Consider the following 21,816-nt stretch of genomic DNA (forward strand, 5'->3'; position numbering starts at 1 on the left):
CTTCTTGGTGGTCCCTGGAACTAAATATTTTGAGATGGGGGTCCGTGGCCAAATACATATCATTTTGGGGGTCCTTCACATGACAAATCCTGAGAACCACTGACATAGTAGTCTCTCAAGAACAGACTAACTGAGCTCCAGTTAAGTGAAAAGGACCTTTTCTTTGACGATGGCTAGCCAGATTGCTGACATAGAAACATAGATTTTTCAAAAAATCTAAGAAGGATTCAAGACACTAATAGAATAGGGTCAAAATTCTAATTTCACGATTTTTCAAAAATAGCAGATCTACAAGCTCGCAGTGTGAGCTTGTATATCAATAGTTAAAGCATAAAATAATGATACACAATAATGTGTACCCTTTCTGAATGGGTTTAAATTAATGCCGCCGCTGATCCTCCTGGCTATGTGTGACAACACGGTCATTTTACGACAACTTTGAATCGCCACTGACTTGCGCTGACCCGTTAAAACCAGGAAAGCCTCGAGTCGTGTCATTTTGGATTTTAAACGATGGCTATTCAAAAATAACAGATATACAAGCTGGTGCCACGCTGCAAGCTTGTACTGTACACATCTGCTATTTTTGAAAAAGCTTATAATGACAATAATGACACAACGTTCGAGCACGCGCTTAGTTAGTAAGAAGCGCCATACACTTGATATCCAGAGACCTCTGTGAAGTTGGCACCCCATATGATGAAAACATAATAAAAATGGTGTCATTCTTTAGTGCTGAATTTGTGCTGAATTGTGCCGTAAATTTTATAATTTGTGCTATCACTTTTTAGTTAATCTACATAACACCACTGTTCTGCTCCTATGTTCTACCATTATCTCCATCACCCTCTGCTGGCCACACCACTGTAATGCTGCTAAATCTGCTAATTCATAACCATATACATATTTATATATATAAATATATATAAAAACACAATTGATGATTTCAACGGCACAAATTAGAGCACATCCAGCACTAAAGAATGAGACCCTTTTTTCCCGATTTGGAGCCAAAAAATTGGGGGTGCAAGGCTCAGCAAAACTATAACTTGAAATATCTCAAAAATGATACCAGCACAAATTATAAAATTTACGGCACAATTCAGCACAAATTCAGCACTAAATAATGACACCATTTTTATATATGTTTTCATCATATGGGGTGCCAACTTCATGCAGGTCATCCAGAGCACTCCTCCACTCAAAAAAATAAACACTTTCTGTGGACAAGCCCCCCTTATACTTGCATCCTGCCGTGCACCGAAAACAGAGCTTGCAGATCCGGAGGCCGCGCGTTCCTACGCATAACAGGCACTGTTCAGAGGTCTTTAAAAGCACAGAGCTGAACCCTCTGCTGCGCGTAGAGGTCCAGCAGCGAGGGGTGGGTCAGCGCCGTCAGTTCGTGCTGCCTGTCGGTCGACTGCGAGAAGGCGTCAGGGCCCTGGGGGCCGCAGCCCCCCTCCTGGGGGTGGCTGGGATATCCCGGGTGGACCATCAGCTCGGCGGTGACGGTGAGCCGGTCGGGTGCGGAGGAGGAGGATGTGGCACCGGAGGAGGAGGAGGTAGAGGCTGCAGAAGGCTGGGCCTCCAGGGCGTGGCTGAGCGCCCTCTGCAGGTTGGCCACGGACATGTTCTGGCCCATGGTGGTCAGACCCAGGTAGACGTCAGGCCACCTGAGGGAGAGAGAGAGAGAGAGGCGGTTAGGGGCCGTCAGTCACCGACGTGGCACGGTTTTGATGACGAGGAATTGTCATACAAATAATTGGGGTTTATGATTTAAAGGACAACTGTGTTTTTTTTACAACAAGGGTTCATATTTTAGATTGTAATTGGAGAAAAGAAAAGATGAGTGTTTTCAGTTACTGTTTTCTATAATTTTAGCGACTTTAGTGCCTAAATACATCTTTTTTGACACAAAAAAGCCGTTGACTTCTTTATTACTATTCACAGTAACACTATTGCCCCCATAAGTCACATCTGGCCATGAAAGACTGCAGTGCATCTTGGGAATTGGATTACTGTGTCTAAAAATACATATTTAGCCACTTGTACGCATGCCCCCTAGCCTAGTAAACGACCAACTTCCGTTATCCAGGATGGTTTCCGGAAGAGGGCGGGTACGAGGCTACATGCCCCCACCCACTGAAATCAAAATCATTCAAATCGCTAAAATGATAGAAAGAACATTTTAACACTCATCTTTTCATTTCTCTAATTATAATCTAGATTCTAGAATATGTTGTTGTAAAAAAACAAAGTTGTCCTTTAAGCATGATTTTTTTTGGGGCATTGAATGTTGGAACGTATGAATAAAGATTACATTTCTGTTTGTCTTCTTGGCTTTTGTAAACAGAAATTGTGGCAGACATGACAAATAACTTAAATATACAAAGAAATGAATGAATGAGCTTGTAGATGTGTACTTCAGAGTACCATGAGCCAACCAACCCCCTTCACTCTCACGTTCATTTTGTAATTTCAATCTATGAAAATGTTCAATGTCTTTGGACTTATATCCAGGACGGCTAATTTGCTTGGTACCATTGCGGCATTTGACAACTGTTAACTTTATCAACAGTTTGCAAAACCTACAGAGGGTACAGTTGTACAATAATGATAAAAAGGATAACACAAAAGCCCATAAGCCTCAGTATTGGCCATGTTGCTGCTCCTGACTCTCCAGTCTCCAGTGTCAGTTGCTGAATGGGTGTAACATTGTTTGTTCTATCTGTTCATTCTATATTATCACCCCCTAGCACTCACCTTCGCACTCCACCTCACTCCCTAGGCTAGAACTCACCTCTTCAGACTCCAGCTCAACCCCTCGCACTCACATATTCAGACCCCTAGTACTTCTCTCTCCTGTTATGCCCTTTTGTCACATTTGTTCGATAGATGCTAGTTTACTATGCAAATAAAATCTCACTTCTTCTCATGTCTTTGTTCCTTAGATTAGTTTGTCTTGACCACAAAATGCTAAGAATGTTCTCAAGATAAGCATGTTGTTTAGAAAGATGCTAGGTTTCTTTGAGCCACTACACACTCTCTGCACTGGCAATAATTTTGTACACCCTTTTTTTCTAGTTACTTTCCACTGCTGGTAGCATTATACAACTATGTATGTCAACATGGCTGCCACAAAAAGGAGAGAGAAAAAAGCTCTATTCAGAACAGTGCAAAGTACATCAAACAGGTCAGAAGCGCCTCCTACTTCTACTACTAGCTAGGTGTGCGATGTGATTTCCACTACGTCATGTAAAAAGGTGCACGGAGATTGTGGCATCGGTGTCACCACTTCCCACCCTCAAGGCCACCAACAAGAGGCCAAGTGACACAGGAGCCAGGCTGATAATATCACTGTGCCGCTAACGTTCCCGTATCCGTATCAGCTTATCGCTGTATTCTGGTGTGAAGGCCACGTTTGCACAATGGGGACAAAAAGAACTGCGGACATTCCACAGTTCTCTCCCAGCTGTGTGTGTATCCACAGCAAACTGACACAAACAAAACACATGACTGTGGAAGTACTGCCGGTCACTTGACATTGAGTCATTCATTTAATGGAAAAAAACTTGCATGCTTACTTGTTACTTTTCAGGAAATGGGGGGAAATAACCTGGGTTCCAATGTATCCAATGAAGTTATTATTTAGTCTTTAGCTCTTGTTACTACTTATTTTTCAAGAGTTCAATATGTACCAAACCCACCATTTCATTTTCGCACACACAAAAAATTTAAAAACCTTAATTTAAATTTTTCCGAAAGACCTTTACAAAAATATTTATTTCAATTATTTTAAGCCTAGAAAACAGGCCATCGAGGAACCTGGTGAATCATGACCATAAAACCTTTGATTCTGTGAAAAGAAAAAATAAGTAAATCGCTAAACAAATGGTATTTATAAATTAAATGTTGTATATAAAATAATTAAATATTCAAAAATGTATTTTTCACAGAATCAAAGGTTCCATGGTCTTGATTCACCAGGATCGTGGATGGCTTGATTCTAGGCTTAAAATATTGATATGAATATTTGTGTAAAAGTCTAGGGGGAAAATGAACGGGAGATTCTTTTAGTGGCACCAGTAAACCACGTCCACAGCTACGCCCTATATAAATGCACCATATACCTGATTCTGTAGCGTGCGAACACATGCACGGACTCCAGGGCGTCTTTCTCCACCTGTGCATAGAAGGCTCGGAGATGCAGCGGCAGCCAAGGACAGTCCTGCAAGCCGGGCTCCACAGGGACGCGTGTGTACGGGATGTCAAAGTCACTGAGGACCTGTGCAAAGACATCACGCACCTCTGTCACACACACACACACACGCACACACACACATAAAAAAACGAACTCCCTATATTATTCCCTATATTTTTCAACTCGGCTGTGCGAAATGTTAGCTGTTTCTTTTTACCCAAATGCACTGTGAGCTTGTAGATCGGCTATTTTCGGGGGAAAGGATTTGATGTAGAGAAGGGTAAAAAGAGCATATCAAGTACAGAGTCCGCCTCGGTCATCTATTCATTTATCAAGGATAAAGGGTTTAAAAAAGAAAGAAAAAACAGTAAGTAAAGGTAGAAATTTTCACATTCACCAATTCAACCTTTTCAACGACAAAAAGCTACAAAACAACAAAGCGTGGTCAAAAGAGTCCATTTGGGGACCCTTTTTGTCGCTGCTAGGGTGAATGAAGCATTACTTGTCGTTTACTGTGAGCGCAATCCCACTTTTACAATATTGTCACTCTGTAGTCTGTACTAAATCTAACACAAACACTATGGGTGTCCCTAGCTCATTATCATGTCAAATGGGAGTCCTCTGCCTAAATATGACAATTTGGGGGTCCTTGATCTGAATTTCTTTTTGAGAACCACTGCACTATGGACTGTACCATTTCTGTCTATTGTACATGCTACTGTACTGTCTACTGTACATGCTCTGCCTCTCAGAGGCTCTCAAAAACGTGCCTACCAATGACACCAACTGTGGTTATTAAAAAAAAAAAAAACTTCAAACGTAATTGTTTTTTTTTTAATGCAAGAACAATGCTTTCTATTTCAGCGCGCCAACTTTCCAGGAAGAGAAAGGCTGTAGTTTCTATTAGCTTGGGATGGACAAAACGGCTCGGTTCTCTTTTCGTCTCTCGGGTATTCGGTTCCGGGCAGACCCTCTACTATGTATGCATCCCACTGTTTCTCAACCAATGGTCCACGGACTACAACTGGCCCATGGCATATTTATGAAAAAAAAAGTAAATACATAAATAAAATACTGTACCTTCTATGTAGGTAAATGTATTAAAATATGTTTAAATTATATTTAATAAGTCAACTGTCCATCAAATGTAAGAACATTTTTTAATTAATAGGCGAAAAAGTTTGAAATTAAATAATCACATAAGGGCTTCTCTTCTTCCCAGCTAAGACCTGCCCCATGTGGGATCTCACTATTTCCATAGACAACGCCCTGGTGACTTGGGTTCCAACTGCTAAGAACCTTGGTGTGGTCCAGGACAGCCAGCTCTCATTCAAGGCACACATTGCATCAGTCACCTGATCCTGTAGGTTCACACTCTATAACATCCGAAGGATCAGACCCTTCCTCACCCAGGAGTCAGCCCAGCTCCTCATCCAGACACCAGTCGTATCAAAACTCGACTACTGTAACTCACTCCTCGCTGGCCAAAATGCCGCAGCATGATTGGTCTTCAATCAGCCAAAAACCTCCACATGTTTCCCCCCTTCTCCGCTCCCTCTGGTTGCTCCCCGCACAGAATACAAAACACTGATGCTGGCCTTCAAATCCACCACAGGTATGGCACCTCCATTCATACGCCTGATCGCACCCTGAACCCCACCCGTGAACTCCGATCAGCTAACACAGGGATGCGGACAGAACCTTCGCTTAAAACCCCAGGACAACGATCCACTCGCCCTAGACAATTCCCCCTCCTGGCCCCCAAACTGAGGAATAAACTCCCAGTTGCAGAACTGCAGACTCACTCCTATTAAGAGTGAGTTAAGAGCTACAATCGTTGTGTTTGTTTCACTGGGGAATGTAAACAGACCCGCACCACGTGACTTAACTTCCGTTAAACGCAGCACTTCCACCACTTCACCAACCGGAAGTCATATCTTGCCCAGGGCGATGACTCATGACTCATGATGATGCGTCAATTTTGTCAGTCACTGGATGTCAAGAAATTCCACTGAAAAGTTAGTCATCGTCTGATTGAGACATCATTAGGAAACGTAATATGGGCACGTGTGTCTGCTCACTCATACATACAGGTAAGATACAAAACAAGTATATCAGTTAAAGGAGTAGTTCACCCCCAAAATGACTTTTTTTCTATTGATTACTCTTGCCATGGAGAGTAGAGTTCAATAATATTTTTTGGTTTTTGTTCACATTCCTAAGACAAAAATTTGATTCGAGTAAATTTACCCCCATTGATTCCGGATAGGGACCCGTTTCGGAACGAATGGGGGTAAATGTATTATCACATTTTTGTCTTAGGAATGCGACAAAAAACTAAAAATATTATTGACTCTAGTCTCCATGGCGTGAGAAAAAAAGTCATTTTGGGGGTGAACTACTCCTTTAACATGAGTTTAATGGAAGGTTGGATAAAGTAAAGTAAGAGAATGGAATAAGGGTAACCAACCATGGGATAGGTCAATTGGAAAAGATCTGTGTTTTTTGTTTAGTTTTTCTGGACCACTTGTATATTTCAGTTAAATAATGCCTGGGCTTGAAATATTGTCTCCGCCAGGCTGAAGGTCATGGCCGAGACAATGTTTTGCACCTTGTCAGTCATGTCCATGTTTGTATCCGTCTGTCTGTTACCACAAAATGGGCACACACACTCCCTGGATGCCAATAAACCCTTTTGCAAATCCCGCCCCATTCTGCCCTGTTACTATGATGGGACATTAACCCTGGGCAGATTGTTTTTATAGTGGAAGTGGATGTGATTTTTTTTCCCCTTCATAGCCTCATTACAGCTATATAAAGTACCAAAGGAAAAACACCTAGGTGATATTAATAAAAAGGGAAGACAAAGGTACAGTAGTTACATTGCAAAACAGGGGATTTACCCGAAAATATATGTTTTAATTTGTTTAATCCCAGTGGGACAGAATCCTCTTTGCAGATTCTTTTATAGTGGTAGTGGATGCGATTTTTTTTCCCTTCATAGCCTCATTACAGCTATATAAAGTACCACAAAAAACACATCTACGTGATATTAATAAAAAGGGAAGAAAAAGGTACAGTAATTACATAGCAAAACAGTAGTGTTCCCCCGAAAAATAAATGTTTTAATTAGTTTAATCCTCTGGATCAGAGATAGAAAGAGAAGCGCATTGCATCTTGGGTACTAGGAAGAGGACAGAGAGAATGTTTCTCCTCACATAATAGGCTGGCTTTTCGTAATTCTGCCCATTTAAATTATATGTACCCAATCGTGACTCTTAGACCATTGATAAGGTACATGTGAACTAGTTTGTTGAAGCTTATTCGTTATGATGAGCGAGATCGCTTGACGCTTGCCGTCGCTATCACCGTACCGGCCGATCTCCGTGTCGCGCAGTGCGGACAGTTTTTGAAAGCCTGAAGCAACATTCTCCACTGCACAAACTCCACCCCCGATAGCAAAAAGTGAATGATTTTTTCTGGTTGGCCAGTCAGGGAGTCTCAGGGACCAATCAGAAGGCTGACAAACGGTCTATTCAGGGAGTGAATCTCTGCCCCACATTTTTCACATGGGCCTGTTCTAGCGCCACCATGAGTCTGTTAATTGCGTAACACAATTATTTGACAAGAGGTGTGTCCAAAAATCACAGCAGTATCTCTATAGTCATGTGATCAACATGGATCTCTCCGATTTTCCATATTCTATCCCGATTGGCTATTGGCTTCCAAAGTTTCCCAAATTGGTCACTTTTGAACGAAATGCCTCAAATCATGAATGCAGTGTGCAATTTTGGTGAACTTGTGTACGCATTCCAAGGAAGATCAAAGAAGGAAGGGACACCAATGTCATTTTAGGCTCCATGGCCATCCGCCATGACACTTTGGGTGGCGGAAGTGGCACCGGAGGTTCGGTGAATAACATTGTGTCTATGAGCTTCGGCTAGGACAGCTCATGAACAAAAAATTATTCTGAACGATAGAGACCTTTATAAAACACTCAGCTCAGGAATATAAAAGAAAACATGTCACACATTGTTTTGTGCTGTGTTGCTTTTCGGTGAGTACACTGTATAACATTATAGAGGCATCTAAAGAGCACAATTTACGTTTCTGAACTAGATAGTATCGCGAGACTCTCCACCATTCCCTGTCTGGAATCCAAATCTCGCAATAGCTCAGAGACAGAAACGGCCGCCGCCGCTGTTTAGCTGCCTCAATAACATAATGTACCGTGCACATCGAAAAGCAAGTGATTGTAAAAATACCTGTGATATGTCTTCTTTTATATTCCTGGAGCGATTATACAACAAAGGTCTCAATCGTTGAGAATTATTTTTTGTTCATGAGCTGTCCCAGCTGCAGCTCATAGACGCCAATGTTATTCATCAAGCTTCCGTTGCAAGTTCCGCCACCCAAAGTGTCATGGCGCATGGACCGTGGTGTGGGCGTATCTTCTCCTTCTTTGGATACTTCTTGACGCATTCCAGGAAGAAATGCCACTTCAATTATTTTAAATCAGCTTCATGGAGGTGACATTTTGGCCACATTTTGTCCAACTTAAACAACCAACCAGGTCTGTGCATTTTTGTTGGTCAAAGTTGATCCCATGCCAAAGCACTAGCTCTCGCCCAGCAGTCTGCTGTCACCCAGGTGGATGCGTGCACGCGCCCATGTGCGCCTCACCCTTTAGGGCAAAGTCGATTCTTGGCCTTAGGGTGTCTTACTGGTTATTATTACTATAGTGTACCTGGCAGTACGTGGACGTGTTGGTGACCATCCATGTGACAGGGCAGGTGACCCGTGAGCTCCCTGAACAGCTTCACCTGAGCTCTGAGCTCCAGCTCCACCTGGACACAAACACACACAACACTACTATTACTATACACGTGAGGACCTCCCATGTTACACCTGGACACAAACACACACAACACTATATTACTATACACGTGAGGACCTCCCATGCTCCTCTTAGACACAAACACAGAGTTGTTCCGAAAAGCTGTTGATACTGCATAAAATGCCGGTATCGGCGAGTATGTCAGTCTGTTTCAATCAGATACGACGCAATTCGTCACATGACGACATTTCATTTACAGTCATGCTTTGAATGCTTCAGCTGATGTTGCACGAATGTTTTATACTCTTACTGTACTATTTACATTATTGTTTTACCAACTTGTGGCTGCACTTTAACTTAATTTATGTAAAAATGTAACCAAGGGTCCATTTCGACACTCTCAAGAGTTACAGACTTGTAAGGGTCTATTTGTAACCCCCTCAAGTAACCCTGAGGGTCCTAGATATATATGTTTTAATTGCACTCTGGTATCCGATATTGACCAATACTCAGCTTATGGGTATCGGAATCGGTATCATTTTGAATGGGTACATACCAGTGTTGATTTCCTCGACTAAAACTATGACGAAAATTGTTTGTCGAATGTCGACAGCATTTTTTTTCACTGACGAAAACTAAATAAAAACAAAATAAAAACTAAGCTGTGATGACTAAAACCAAGACTAAATATATTGACATTTTCTTTTATATATAAATTTTATTCCACAAATTTCTCACAAAGCCATCAATTCACATACCATGCATACATTACATTGTATCTTCGACATTTGTGCAATAAATCACACTGAGCGAGTAAGTATGTTCATTTCTTAAAAATCTTGAATTGTTCTTCAAGTAAGGTTGGTGCCTTCTTTGTGGTTTTTCTTTTTTTTTTTTTTCCTTTTCCCCAGCTACTCTATACCCAGTGATGTTAATAGGTTTTTAATGTAATGAGTCCCGGGACCCAAGACGGGTCTTTCGGATGAGTCCCAGGGATATTTTATGGGTCCCACAAAAATTCAACGCATCATGTCATTTTTGACAAAGTGCAGCATTTAACTTGAATTGGTTATTATATGGTTATGTTCATGTTACGTAGAAATGTGTCTGAAAGAAATGAACCACAATTCCAAATCTTACAATTTTAATACTTCCAAATAGTCATATGATGGTTTGATTTTTTTTTATACCTAACCGGTAATATCGGATGTTGACCACTTGGGGGCGTAGATAGAAGCTTTTACCGAGTCTTCATAATCAACAGCCAGTCAGCCACCTGTTATTTTATATACATCGATAATATATGGATCTTCTAAGTGAGATCATGATGTCTCCTGTTTGTACTGTTACTGCTTCTATGGAATGGGGGAAATGCCGTGCTTGTGTTTGCTCTACTGTACAGAGAACCAGTGGACTGGGTCAAAAGGGATTGCTTGTAGATCGGCTACTTTTGTTTTGAACGGTTGATCATAGAGGGACGTGCCGCCCCTCTATGGATGCGGGAGGGCAAGGCACAGGCGGCCGCGGTGGTCCGCGGCGGACCACCAAATGGACGGCGCCGCCACGAAAACACTATATCAATCAAACAGTTAGGCAGCCTAGGCTACATACATACTGTCTCAGATAGCATACATGCTAGGCTAGCTTGCTTCCTCCGTGTTGTAGTTGAGCCAATAAAGGTTATTTGACCACGTTCACCACGACGTTAATCGTCGCTATTGTTGTAAAGACGCAATGAAGACCTGTGTGGCTTCTAACACGTTGTCCAATGTCCACCACATCTATAAACAATAGCGTGTGTATCCAGTTGTTATTGAATGAAGAGGACAGAGGGAGAGGAGGCGGGTCGCTGTGTGAGCAGTGAGCATGTCATGTTTCTGCGCCATACACGTTCTGTGGGGGAACACTTTTTGGTGTATCACCTAACACGCTGTGCCACTATGGTCAGAGAGCGGCCCGGTGCTACGCTAAAACTCAGGCACCCATTGAATTCTGTGACCATCCACGGATACACAATGGCGTTCAAAACACACTGTCGTTAGTTCTATCGTCTGTTTTAAGACTTTCTACGCGGATTTCATTTGTGTTAACATAGCGTTAAGTAGCATGCCTTCACCCATGAACAATGGTGGCGTCTGGACTTTTTAAAATATATTTTTTTTCGCAACGTGGTAAATTATTTTAACGTGGACTCCAATGGAGGCGATGCGTCCGTGGGACCCAAGGACACTGACGTGAATGCGTCTTTAGGCAACGTGAATGCGTCAGAGACGCGTGACGCGCACGTAATGACATCACTGCTATACCCCTACCCCCCGAAGCTAAAGAGAGAAAGAGAAAGAGAAAGAGAAAGAGGAAAGATAAGAAAAAAGAGAAAAGAAAAGAGTTAAGAGAAATTAGAGAGAGTAAAGGAAGTAAAGAAACCAGCATGTTAATTCAACCTCGAGTGGCGCTTTATGTGTTGAGATCCAAAATAAAATAATAATTTGTATATGTACATAAGGAGGATTCGACGACGAGCGATTAAAGAGGCAAATAAGATTATGTTTCTTTGTCTAGTGTTTATTCTGGTTCCCTCTTCAGGGACACCAAAAATGGCAATACGAGGTGATGGATCCACATTTAGTCCTATTATTTCCGAAATTACCTCGAAAAAATATCTCCAATAGTCCACCAGGCTTGGGCATGACCAAAACATACGAGTCAAATCGGCTGGGGTTAGAGAGCATCTATCACAGGTGTCAGAGAGGTCTGGGTATATTCTCGCTAATCTGGCTTTACTATAATGTATCCTATGAAGTACTTTAAATTGAATGAGACCGAGTCTCGCACAAGATGATGAAGAGTTAACAGCATTTAATGCAGCATCCCAAAACCTATCTGACATAGTGATACCCAGTTCGGTTTCCCACCCTACTTTGATCTTCGACAGAGCAGGAGGAGTTGCTGTCGTTAATAGGTTATATAAAAAAGAAATATGGCCTTTTGATAGTTGATTTACTGGTAAAATAAGGTCAATGCCCGAAGCCGGTGGAATCTGTGGGAATGATAAGGTATTATGTCTAGCAAAGTTACGAATTTGGAAATATCTAAATAAATCAAAGTGTTGTAGATGAAATGCCAAGCGTAACTGTGTGAAGCTGGCAAAAGTGCCATCTATGTAGAGGTTTCCCAAACAAGACAAACCTTGTGTCGACCAGAAGGAAAATCTACCATCGGTTTTGCCCGGTTGAAATTGTTGGTCGTTACATAATGGTGTAGCTTGGGACCAGGATGTCCATCCAAAGTGTTGTCTAATTTGTTGCCAAATTCTTAGAAGAGTGTTGCTTAGGTTTGAGTGGGAGACTGCTACATACTAAAGCCTTTAAGGACGAAGAGTGACAGGAGTTAGATTCCAATTGAACCCAGCTGTCCTCGGTCTCTGAGAGCCAGAGTGCAATTTTAAACATATTTGCTGCCCAATAATAAGCCTGGAAATTAGGTAGGCCAAGTCCACCCTTTGATCTTTCCCTCTGAAGTAAAGGTTTACATATTCTTGGGGTTTTCCCGTTCCATATAAAATTTAAAATAATTGAGTCTAATTGTCGAAAGAATTGTTTGGGCAAGACATGCCCAAACAGCATGAATATATTGACATTTTCGTCAACAAATTAAAAACTAGACTAAAACGTTAGGGAGGGACTATTGGAGAAGAGAGTAATTTTATGTTTGGTTGCTCTGTTTTGGTTGCTCTGCTGAAAATAGCAGATCTACAAGCTCACATCGTGTCGCGCTGCGACGCGTTGTGAGCTTGTAGATCGGCTATGTTCAGCACGCAACCAAGTGTAAAATCATTATGATGCCATCAAGGCCTGCCAAAATACATTTTAGTTGACTAAAATTAGACTAAAACTAAAACTTTTCAGGTGACTAAATTACATTTTATTCAAAAGACTAAAACTAAATCAAAATTTGCAGTCAAAAACAACATTGGTACATACATCTCTACAACACTACTATTAATACACATGTGAGCACCTCCCATGTTCCACCTGGACAAACACACACAACACTTACTACACAAGTAGGGTGTATTGTTAAAAGGTTATGGGTCTATATAATAACAATTGCTATAGTGTTTGTTCCGTAACAGGGGTCTCCCTGTCTCTCCAGTACAATGATAAACTGAAAATACCTTTTTTAGGAGGATTATTATTACATTTCATCATTTCTTGTTTAGAGGAGAAGGCCTTTTACACACCTACAAGGACTGGTGCGTTGGAACAGTGGCGTTGAGAATTGGAGAAGGAGAGTCCCGCAAACAGTCTTCACTCACAATAACTTTATTACAACATTTCGGTCGTTCAGAGTCAGACCTTCATCAGGCATCATGCCTGATGTCGGTCTTCATCATGCCTGGTCTTCATCATGTCTTCATCATGCCTGATGAAGGTCTGAACGACCGAAATGTTGTAATAAAGTTATTGTGAGTGAAGACTGTGTGCGGGACTCTCCTTCTCCAATTATCATTTCTTGTTTACCGTTTCCACTTTCTCTTGTTTATCCTGTATCCTGTTGTACGAGTTCTCTCTCCTGATTGGATTAAAAGTGGTATCCTGACCTGAAAATGATATTTACTGTTGGGATATGGATCGAGAGAGTCACTAAGCGCTGTCTCCATTAGAACTGGTTTTAGCCTAAAACAGTGGTTCTCAAACTTATACTGATTTCTGAAGCAGACTACAGCATTTTGCTTAGAAAATGTTACGTCAAAAGTACAGTTCCCATGCCAATATGTTCAAAATAAAACAGCATAATGGCAAATAAGAAATAAACATTGCTTTCTATTCAATAACGGATGTACTAATCAAGGTATTGGTGTAATTTGGTTGAACAATTTACAAATGAGCAGGTTCACACAAAGTCTGTCGATGTTTTATCACACTAAATACATACGTATTCCCATGTTCTAGTTCAGGGTTCCCCAATAGGCGGCCCGTGGGCCATTTGCGGCCTGCGGGGGGCTACTGTCTGGCCCACACCAACCCCAGTAATAATGGTAAGATAATAAGAGCAGCAACAACACTAGTATATCGTCGTTGTCGGCTGGAAATCTCGTATCTCCAAATTTGTACGTTCCATCGCAAATCATACAAGGCCGTCGCACAAAAGTAGTGAAAACAGCAGATCTACAAGCACACAACACCTCGTTGTGTGCACACAGGCGTTGTGTGCTTGTAGATCGGTGTGCTTGTAAATTCAAACCGGTTTTGGACATAAAAGATTTTCACCCGACAACGACGATATCTGAACTGTCACTGGAGTAGCAGGAACGCCGCTGTCGCCGTCGCCCCCTGCAATGTTGTGGCCCTCGGCTTGGTACCCTAGACATAATTCGGCCCTTGGGGAAAACTAATCTAGTTTCTTCTCACGTACACCCTGCAGTACCCACGCATACCCCTAGGGGTACGCATAACCCCCATTTGAGAAAAACTGGCCTAAAAAGTTAGAAGATTGGATGTCAATCCAGTTGAACCAGTTAAGCTGCCTTTCCCAGCCATACATCAGGAAGTGAACGCAATGATAATATTGTACATACAGTACATGACGCCTGAGGAGGTGCAACCACCACGCAGGCTGACGAAACACTGTGCTGCTTTTGGCTGATGCTTAACCATTATTTTATGCTTTAACTATTTAAGAATAGCAGATCTACAAGCTTGCAGTGTGGTACTCTGTGCTTGTAGATCTGTTTGTTTTTGTTTTTTTAATCATGAACATTTGTGCAAGTCTTTGAATATTTTGACATGATTCTATAAATGTCGTCTAAATCGTTCTAAGGTTTTTTGAAAAAGGCATGTTTCTATGTCAGTGGTTCTCAAACCTTTTCATGTCAAGGACCCCCTAGAATTATATGTATTTGACTGCGGACCCCCATCTGACAAAGATAACAGATATACAAGCCTCGCAGCGCAGCACTCTGCGCCAGGCTGTGAGCTTGTACGTCTGCTATTTTTCAATAGCTAAAACATAAAGTAATGGTTAAAGTAATAATACGTTCCAGGTCTTTGACAATCGTGATTGTGGACCTGCACGGAATAAAGCAAAAAGAAAAACTCATGCCCGAAAGTTTAATGATGTTTTAGCCATTATCATTCTAAACCTTATGTTGGTGCTGCTCCACATAGAGCTGACCAGTTGAAGAATCACAGATTTGAGGCTTTAAACTTTTGCTTTTATGGCATTTCAGAGACCATGCATGTTTATTGAAGATGCTTCGGAAATAGCTAATGACCGAGAATGGCCGATCGCACAACAGATCGCAGCGCGGCGTGTTTGTAAAGCTGAGCTTGTAGATCTGCTATTTTCGCTGCGCAACATGCTTCCATAGAAGAGACGCTGGCTACTATGGAATCCATATGACTGAAATCAGGAATGGCCACTGAGAACTTTAATCCATGGGACATGTTATAATGTGAACATTTGGCAGAAATACACAAACAGGTGGTGGCTGCGAGGAAAATGCATAATTATGACAACCCTAAGTTGTCATAATTAAGTTATGACTTTAGGCTATTTGATTTGTCTCCACAGTGTGTGGAGGGAAAGGGAAATTGTTATTATTGTTAATAAGTGTTGTTAAGTAAAAAAAAAAAAAAGAAAAAAAAATCCGGGTAAATAACAGGACACAACTAGATAAAAACCATGCAAAAGCAATATTTCCTGGCCCCATAACATCTTTTGTATGTCCAATCCTACTGATCCGGAATGTTAAGTTCACACACACTCTGTTCGAGCTCTGGAAAAATCCTATAATACAGTGCATGTCTGAAAGTGGCACACACACATGCACATCCGTGCGCGCGCACACAGGCACACCCACTATGTCACACGCAGTCAGTCACACAACGAGGTCAGAGATGGAGAATGCCGGTATGGCACACAGAGAACGATAAGTATTGTTTGGAGTTGCAGTATTTCACTCCAACAAACACACAGTGTGAAGTCAAAACTATGTTGATATTTCTGCTGTTACTGTGACACTTTATTTACAGTAATACTAATGTAGCCGTTTGATAATATTATGGTTATTTTCGAGCGGTGCAAACCGCTCCTACGTTTGACTTGTGTAGGTCCCTATGTCCCTATGCAGTATCAACAGCTCACACGAGACTGACGTCATAGAAAGAAAGAAAGAAAGAAAGAAAGAAAGAAAGAAAGGAAAAAAGACCAGTTTTGCATCAAAAGTAATCAACAAACTAGAGACCCGGGACCCAAACTAGCAAAAACAGCAGATCTGAAAGCTCGTAGCTTGTAGATCAGCAATTTTTACAACTTCTTAAACATTTGTTTTCTGATTTACTAATGATATTTACTAATGAAATCACTTAGAAACTTTTTTTCTTTTTTTTTAGGAAGCAAATATTTAAGGGACCCATAGAAATGTGTTCTGCGACCCGCAGACTGTTTGGGAAACGGTGCAGTACAGTACAGTACAGCATTGGTTCTCAAAGTGAGGGAATTCCAGGGGGTCCCCAGCTAAATGATAGATAGGAACCAAATGGACACTTATGGGTAACTCAACACTCTCTGAGTAAAATTAACATTAACATAACACAGCAAATTTTACAACAGATGTGGTGTCTAAGAGATAGAAATGCCATTAAAATCGGGGTCCGTAGCCTAATTTATGTAAAAAGAATAGTTGAGAATCACTGCTAGATCTGTAAAAATCATCTCTTATATGAGGGTCCCTGGCATATCTTTTCAAATGGGGGGTCTGTGGGCTAATTAGTGTCAATTTGTGGGACCTTGACATGAAAAGGTTTGGGGACCAGCACAGTAGCGTACCTCTGCTATGGCTATGTGTCCACTCTTCAAAAGGTTTGGGGAGCAGCACAGTACCGTACCTCTGCTATGGCTATGTGTCCACTCTTCAGTGCTTCACGGAAGCCCATCTTTCCATGGAAGAGGCCTTCCTTGTTGACCAGGCTGGACTCCAGCCTCAGACTCTGGCACACGGGCACTCCCTCTGACAGGTTGGCATGGAGGCCAATAGGGATGTGATGTCTGCACGGGAAACAACCAGGATTAAAAAAAGAAGTGTGTGTGTGTGTGTGTGTGTGTGTGTGTGTGTGTGTGTGTGTGTGTGTGTGTGTGTGTGTGTGCGTGTGCGTGTGCATGTGCGTGCCAGGGATGGGATCGATATGACATTTTCATATCACGATTATTGTGACCAAAGAAATCGCGATTTACGATATTATCGCGATAATCAAAATCCATTATCCTGGGGTGGAACATTTGCCAAAAAATAGCAGATCTACAAGCTCACAACGTGTCGCAATGCGACGCGTTGTGAGCTTGTAGATCGGCTATTTTTTGGCAAAGACATTTGATAGAGACAGTATCAAGTACGTATATTATAAGTACCTTTTACCAATTATAGAGGGTTTAAGTGGTACCGGATAAGCAGCTCGACAAATAAAAGGTGAATTGATTCCAGTGCATGACGGAGGACAATATCACGATAAATTAAATCTCCACAATACAATTATCATGAGTGTTTTTATCACGATAAACGATAATATCGCGTATCGTCCCATCCCTAGTGCGTGCGTGCGTGCGTGTGTGTTTAAAAAATGGATTGTTTTCATTGCTTTACTACACAATGTCCCAGTGTCTGATTTCTATCTTGAACCATTAGGCTGTGTGTGGTTGTTCCTTTTAGCCCTTCTCCTGTTCTCCATACAAAATACATATAGGTTCAATAAACAATCTATTACAATCAATGCTATTTCTGTAATTACTTTTACATGAACATACGTAATATGTCTTAAAGGGATATTTCATTTCCAAATAAAATAAACATTAACAAATAAATATATAGAATATAAAAAAAGGAAAAATCACAGCCCCCACACGCATTATAGAAAGTTGTATTGCATGAGGGGTCCGTGATTCTTGATGTTTTTATTTTAATGTTTATTTTACTTGAAAGTGAAATATTCCTAGAAGTAACCACGCATAAGAGTTAATGGCAAAGACCTACAAGATTTTGTATTTACTTTGAAAATGTTTGCACTAATAATAATTATAATAATAATAATAATAATAGTTGAACATATACATAAGACTACACACAATACATGCACACATAAGACTACAGCCTACATAGGCCTACATACATACATACATAACCATTATTTTTTATTTCATAACATTCTTTTTTTTTTTTTTTACGACTGTCTTGTGATATTTTCTGCATAGTAGCCTACTGTGTTCTGTTTGTCTGTCTTTTAATGTTGTATGAGTTGTAAAAGGGACCCCCATTTAAACAAGCCAAAGGCTTCCTTATGGTGTTTATCCTTTTTTCTTAGTTGACCTTGTACCAGTGAACTGTAGCTTTTCCTAGGCAAACCTCTCTCACACACACACACACACACACACACACACACACACACACACACACACACACACACACACACACACACACACACACACACACACACACACTCTATTAACTACACACCTTTTGGCCAGGTCCGCTGCGTTGTGGGCGGCGGAGCCGTTGACCAACAGCGACACGTTGGAGATCCCTCCCGCCTGGAAGCAGTCCACGATGCCCCGGTTCCGCCGGGGACAGTAGCCGAAGTCATCCCCGGTCACCACCAACTTCACCCTGGGCACTGGCATGACGCTGGTCCCCTGGACAGGACGCTGGATGGCCGGGGACAGGAGGACAGGACAGGTCCGGGACAGACAGGGACAGCCGGACAAGTCACATAAGAGTAGATTGACACACACAGGCAAAGTAGGATGTGTGAGTGCCTGCGTGCGTGTGTTTTAGTGCGATCGCGCGTGTGTGTGTGTGTGTGTGACACGTAACACTCTCCCTCTACACATTATTTATAGATACATTGTAATCATCGCCCAGCGGATCACGTGGCTTATGTTCTTTGAAGCCGATCTTGAATGCGATGATCGCGCGACAAAAAGGCGATCGCCGTTCTGAGCTTGTTGTAGATCTGTTCTTTAATTGTCGTGCGATTGCATTCAAGATCGGTTTCAAAGAACATAATGTTTATGTGAACAGATTGCAGAAATGCCAGCAGTTGCATGCACGACACGCGCAAAGCACCGACCGAAGTCCCTTCATAAAAGTTTGTGTTTTTATCATAAACGTTATGTACTCGTAAACTTACCCATTGTATTATGACACAGGATCGGCCATTTATGTCCTAAAAAGCCGGGCAGAGAGGCTGCAATCGAGGAACTGTGAGAGAGAGTCTACTTCCGACAACATTGATGATGTGTATTCCTGTAGCCTTCTTTACTCAGAGCCGTAGCGCCCTCTTGTGGAATATGTTAGGAACACATTCGTTCATCAGTGGTGTATATTAATAGTGATATTTTATAGCTCCATATTCTGATAGTAGTCATTAATAGAGTGTTTGTTAAATAACAGGGGGGTTCAATAAAAGTTCCAGTTCCTATTTTGTCTTCTCATTTATTTGTGTCATCACTTCTAATTTCACTTGTTTACTCTATATCCTGATTGGATAAAATTGGTATCAGACCTGGAAATGCTTTTTCTGAAAGGCTGTAGAGACATGGAGACTCCTATTACTGAACATACACTCTATACAGCAATGGGTATCAGAATATAGAAAATCACTTACCCTACCTTTAAATCAATACAATAAATGTCAATGTGGGTTACACATTTTAGCCAATCAGGAAGGAGAATCACACAAAGCTCATCTATCAGCTTGTGTTACAGTTCCAATTTATATTTGTTTCATCGCTTGACGCTTCCAATGTCATTTCTTTGTCCCGTATCCTGAATGAGTTCTTTCCCCTGATTGGATGAAAACTGGCATCATGACTAGAAAAGTAGAAATGTGTATTTTCTGTTCACTAAAGAGTTGAGGAGACCCCTGTTACAGAACAACCACTCTAGTCTATGGGAATATAGAGCTATTTGAGAGAGAAGCTGATAAAAGACACACACATCCCAGACCTACTAGGCTGGGTGCTGGATCAAAAAAAAAAAAATGCTGCACCAGCGGCCCAGGCCTAATAGGCCTATTCTATTAAAATTCTGGTTGGCCGCACGGACGGTGAACAGCAACAAACCTAGCACCATTGGTCCGACCCGCACAGAACTTGGTACCAACGTTAGTCAGGGGTCTGCCATCAGAATAGCCATACCAGGGCAGGGTCCCCGCAGGGTGCCACAGGCACACCCATCCACACCAAACATGCCACAAACACTGTTTAGGGACCTGCTATCAGAATAGTCATACAGTATCAGCGGCCACGTTGGGGGCCCCCGTAGGACACAGGTACCCGGTGAGGCCCTGTAACTGGAATGAATGACTTTGGAGCCTTCCGCAGTCTACTTTGTTTATTCAAAAATAGCAAATCCGCAAGCTCACAGCACATCATATCATGGCCGAGATAAGATTGTAGATCTGCGCTTTTGAAAACCTTTGAAATAAAATGTGTGAACTTTTTGTATAATGATCTTTTTTTAAATTAATTTTAACTTTTTGTATTGTTAGTACATTTTGATGCCAATACTTATGTGCTTTTACTCAAATAGAATGTTGAATGCAGGACCTTTTCTTGTAACAGTATTTATATATTGTGGTATTGTTACTTTTACAAAAATAAAAATAAAACAACTTCTTCCACCACTTATCTTACCATAAGTTTCCTCTCCACGATGTCGCTTGAGAATCTAGCTGGTGGTTTGACTGACTAGGTACAGGATGTAGCTGTATGACTGACTACTAGGTACACAGGTGTGGCTCTAAAATGCTTTTCCCATGCAAGGTTTATGGGACCCCTCCTCCCCTGTGTGCCCCTTATCAAGGCCCACAACAGGGCTACTGTTTGACCAAACAGTCCTGTTAGGCAAACATTATGGTTAGCGGAAACTATTTACAGTTCCCTGTAACCAACAAATAACTGTTATCATCTCCGCCTGCAGGAAACCGGTGGTGCAGGAAACCGGTGGGTTCCTGCAGGCGGAAAAATAAGGGACACCTGGAAAAGGTCTCAGTGTATTAATAAAATCACACCCGTGTGAACTGAGCGGTGGTCGTGGAGGCTGCGCAACAGCAAAATAAATATATATATATTGTGTGTGTGTGTGTGTGTGTGTGTGTGTGGGTGGGTGGGTGTCTGGCCTGGCCTGGCCTGAACAACAGCGCCCCTCCCTTAACATGTGTGGTCACAAAAGGTACTACATACAGGCTACAGGCTACATACAGACAGACACGCATACAGACAGACAGACAGACAGACAGACAGACAGACCCACACACACGGCCACGTATAGGAGCGTTGTGACCACCGCTAAAAAAGGAAGAGGAGATCTGAGCGCAAAAGAAATGTTGAGGAGAGGAAGCAAAGTTAAAACAAAAGTTATTCTATAAAAAGGCTGACAAATGTTTTTATTGGTTAAGGTCTTCATCAGGGCGAGCACAGTATATATGTAAATGTTTTTGTATAATATTGACACCATAGCATACAGTATGCATATGAGCTGTTTGAACTTTGTAACATACGTGTCATTGATTGATTCCACAAAGTAAGGAACACAAGTAGTGTCCCATATCAATTCAATAAGGAGCAAAAATGCATTGATTGCACATTGCTTAGATGTATGGCCTATCTCTAAACAATGTGCAATCAATGCATTTTTTCATTGATTGCATTTATTTTGCATAGTCGTGTTTTAATCATGTCGCCAGACCTGATCTATAAATTGTCCGTCACCTAGTCACCGCCC

General features: G+C 41.6%; 1 protein-coding gene across 1 annotated transcript; it reads right to left on the bottom strand.

The window, feature by feature from the left end:
• Positions 1 to 1,318: 1,318 nt before the first annotated feature.
• On the bottom strand, positions 1,319 to 18,710 carry ydjc (YdjC chitooligosaccharide deacetylase homolog; the record flags this gene model as incomplete). The annotated part of the gene is made up of 5 exons (XM_080738162.1): positions 1,319 to 1,673; positions 4,131 to 4,308; positions 8,949 to 9,048; positions 16,928 to 17,087; positions 18,547 to 18,710. The coding sequence occupies 5 exons, from the start codon at positions 18,708 to 18,710 to the stop codon at positions 1,319 to 1,321; spliced, it is 957 nt and encodes a 318-aa protein (XP_080594288.1).
• Positions 18,711 to 21,816: the final 3,106 nt, after the last annotated feature.

This window comes from Nannobrachium achirus, assembly GCF_963921795.1.
Source record: "Nannobrachium achirus genome assembly, chromosome: 12".
NCBI classification, from domain to species: Eukaryota; Metazoa; Chordata; class Actinopteri; order Myctophiformes; family Myctophidae; genus Nannobrachium; species Nannobrachium achirus.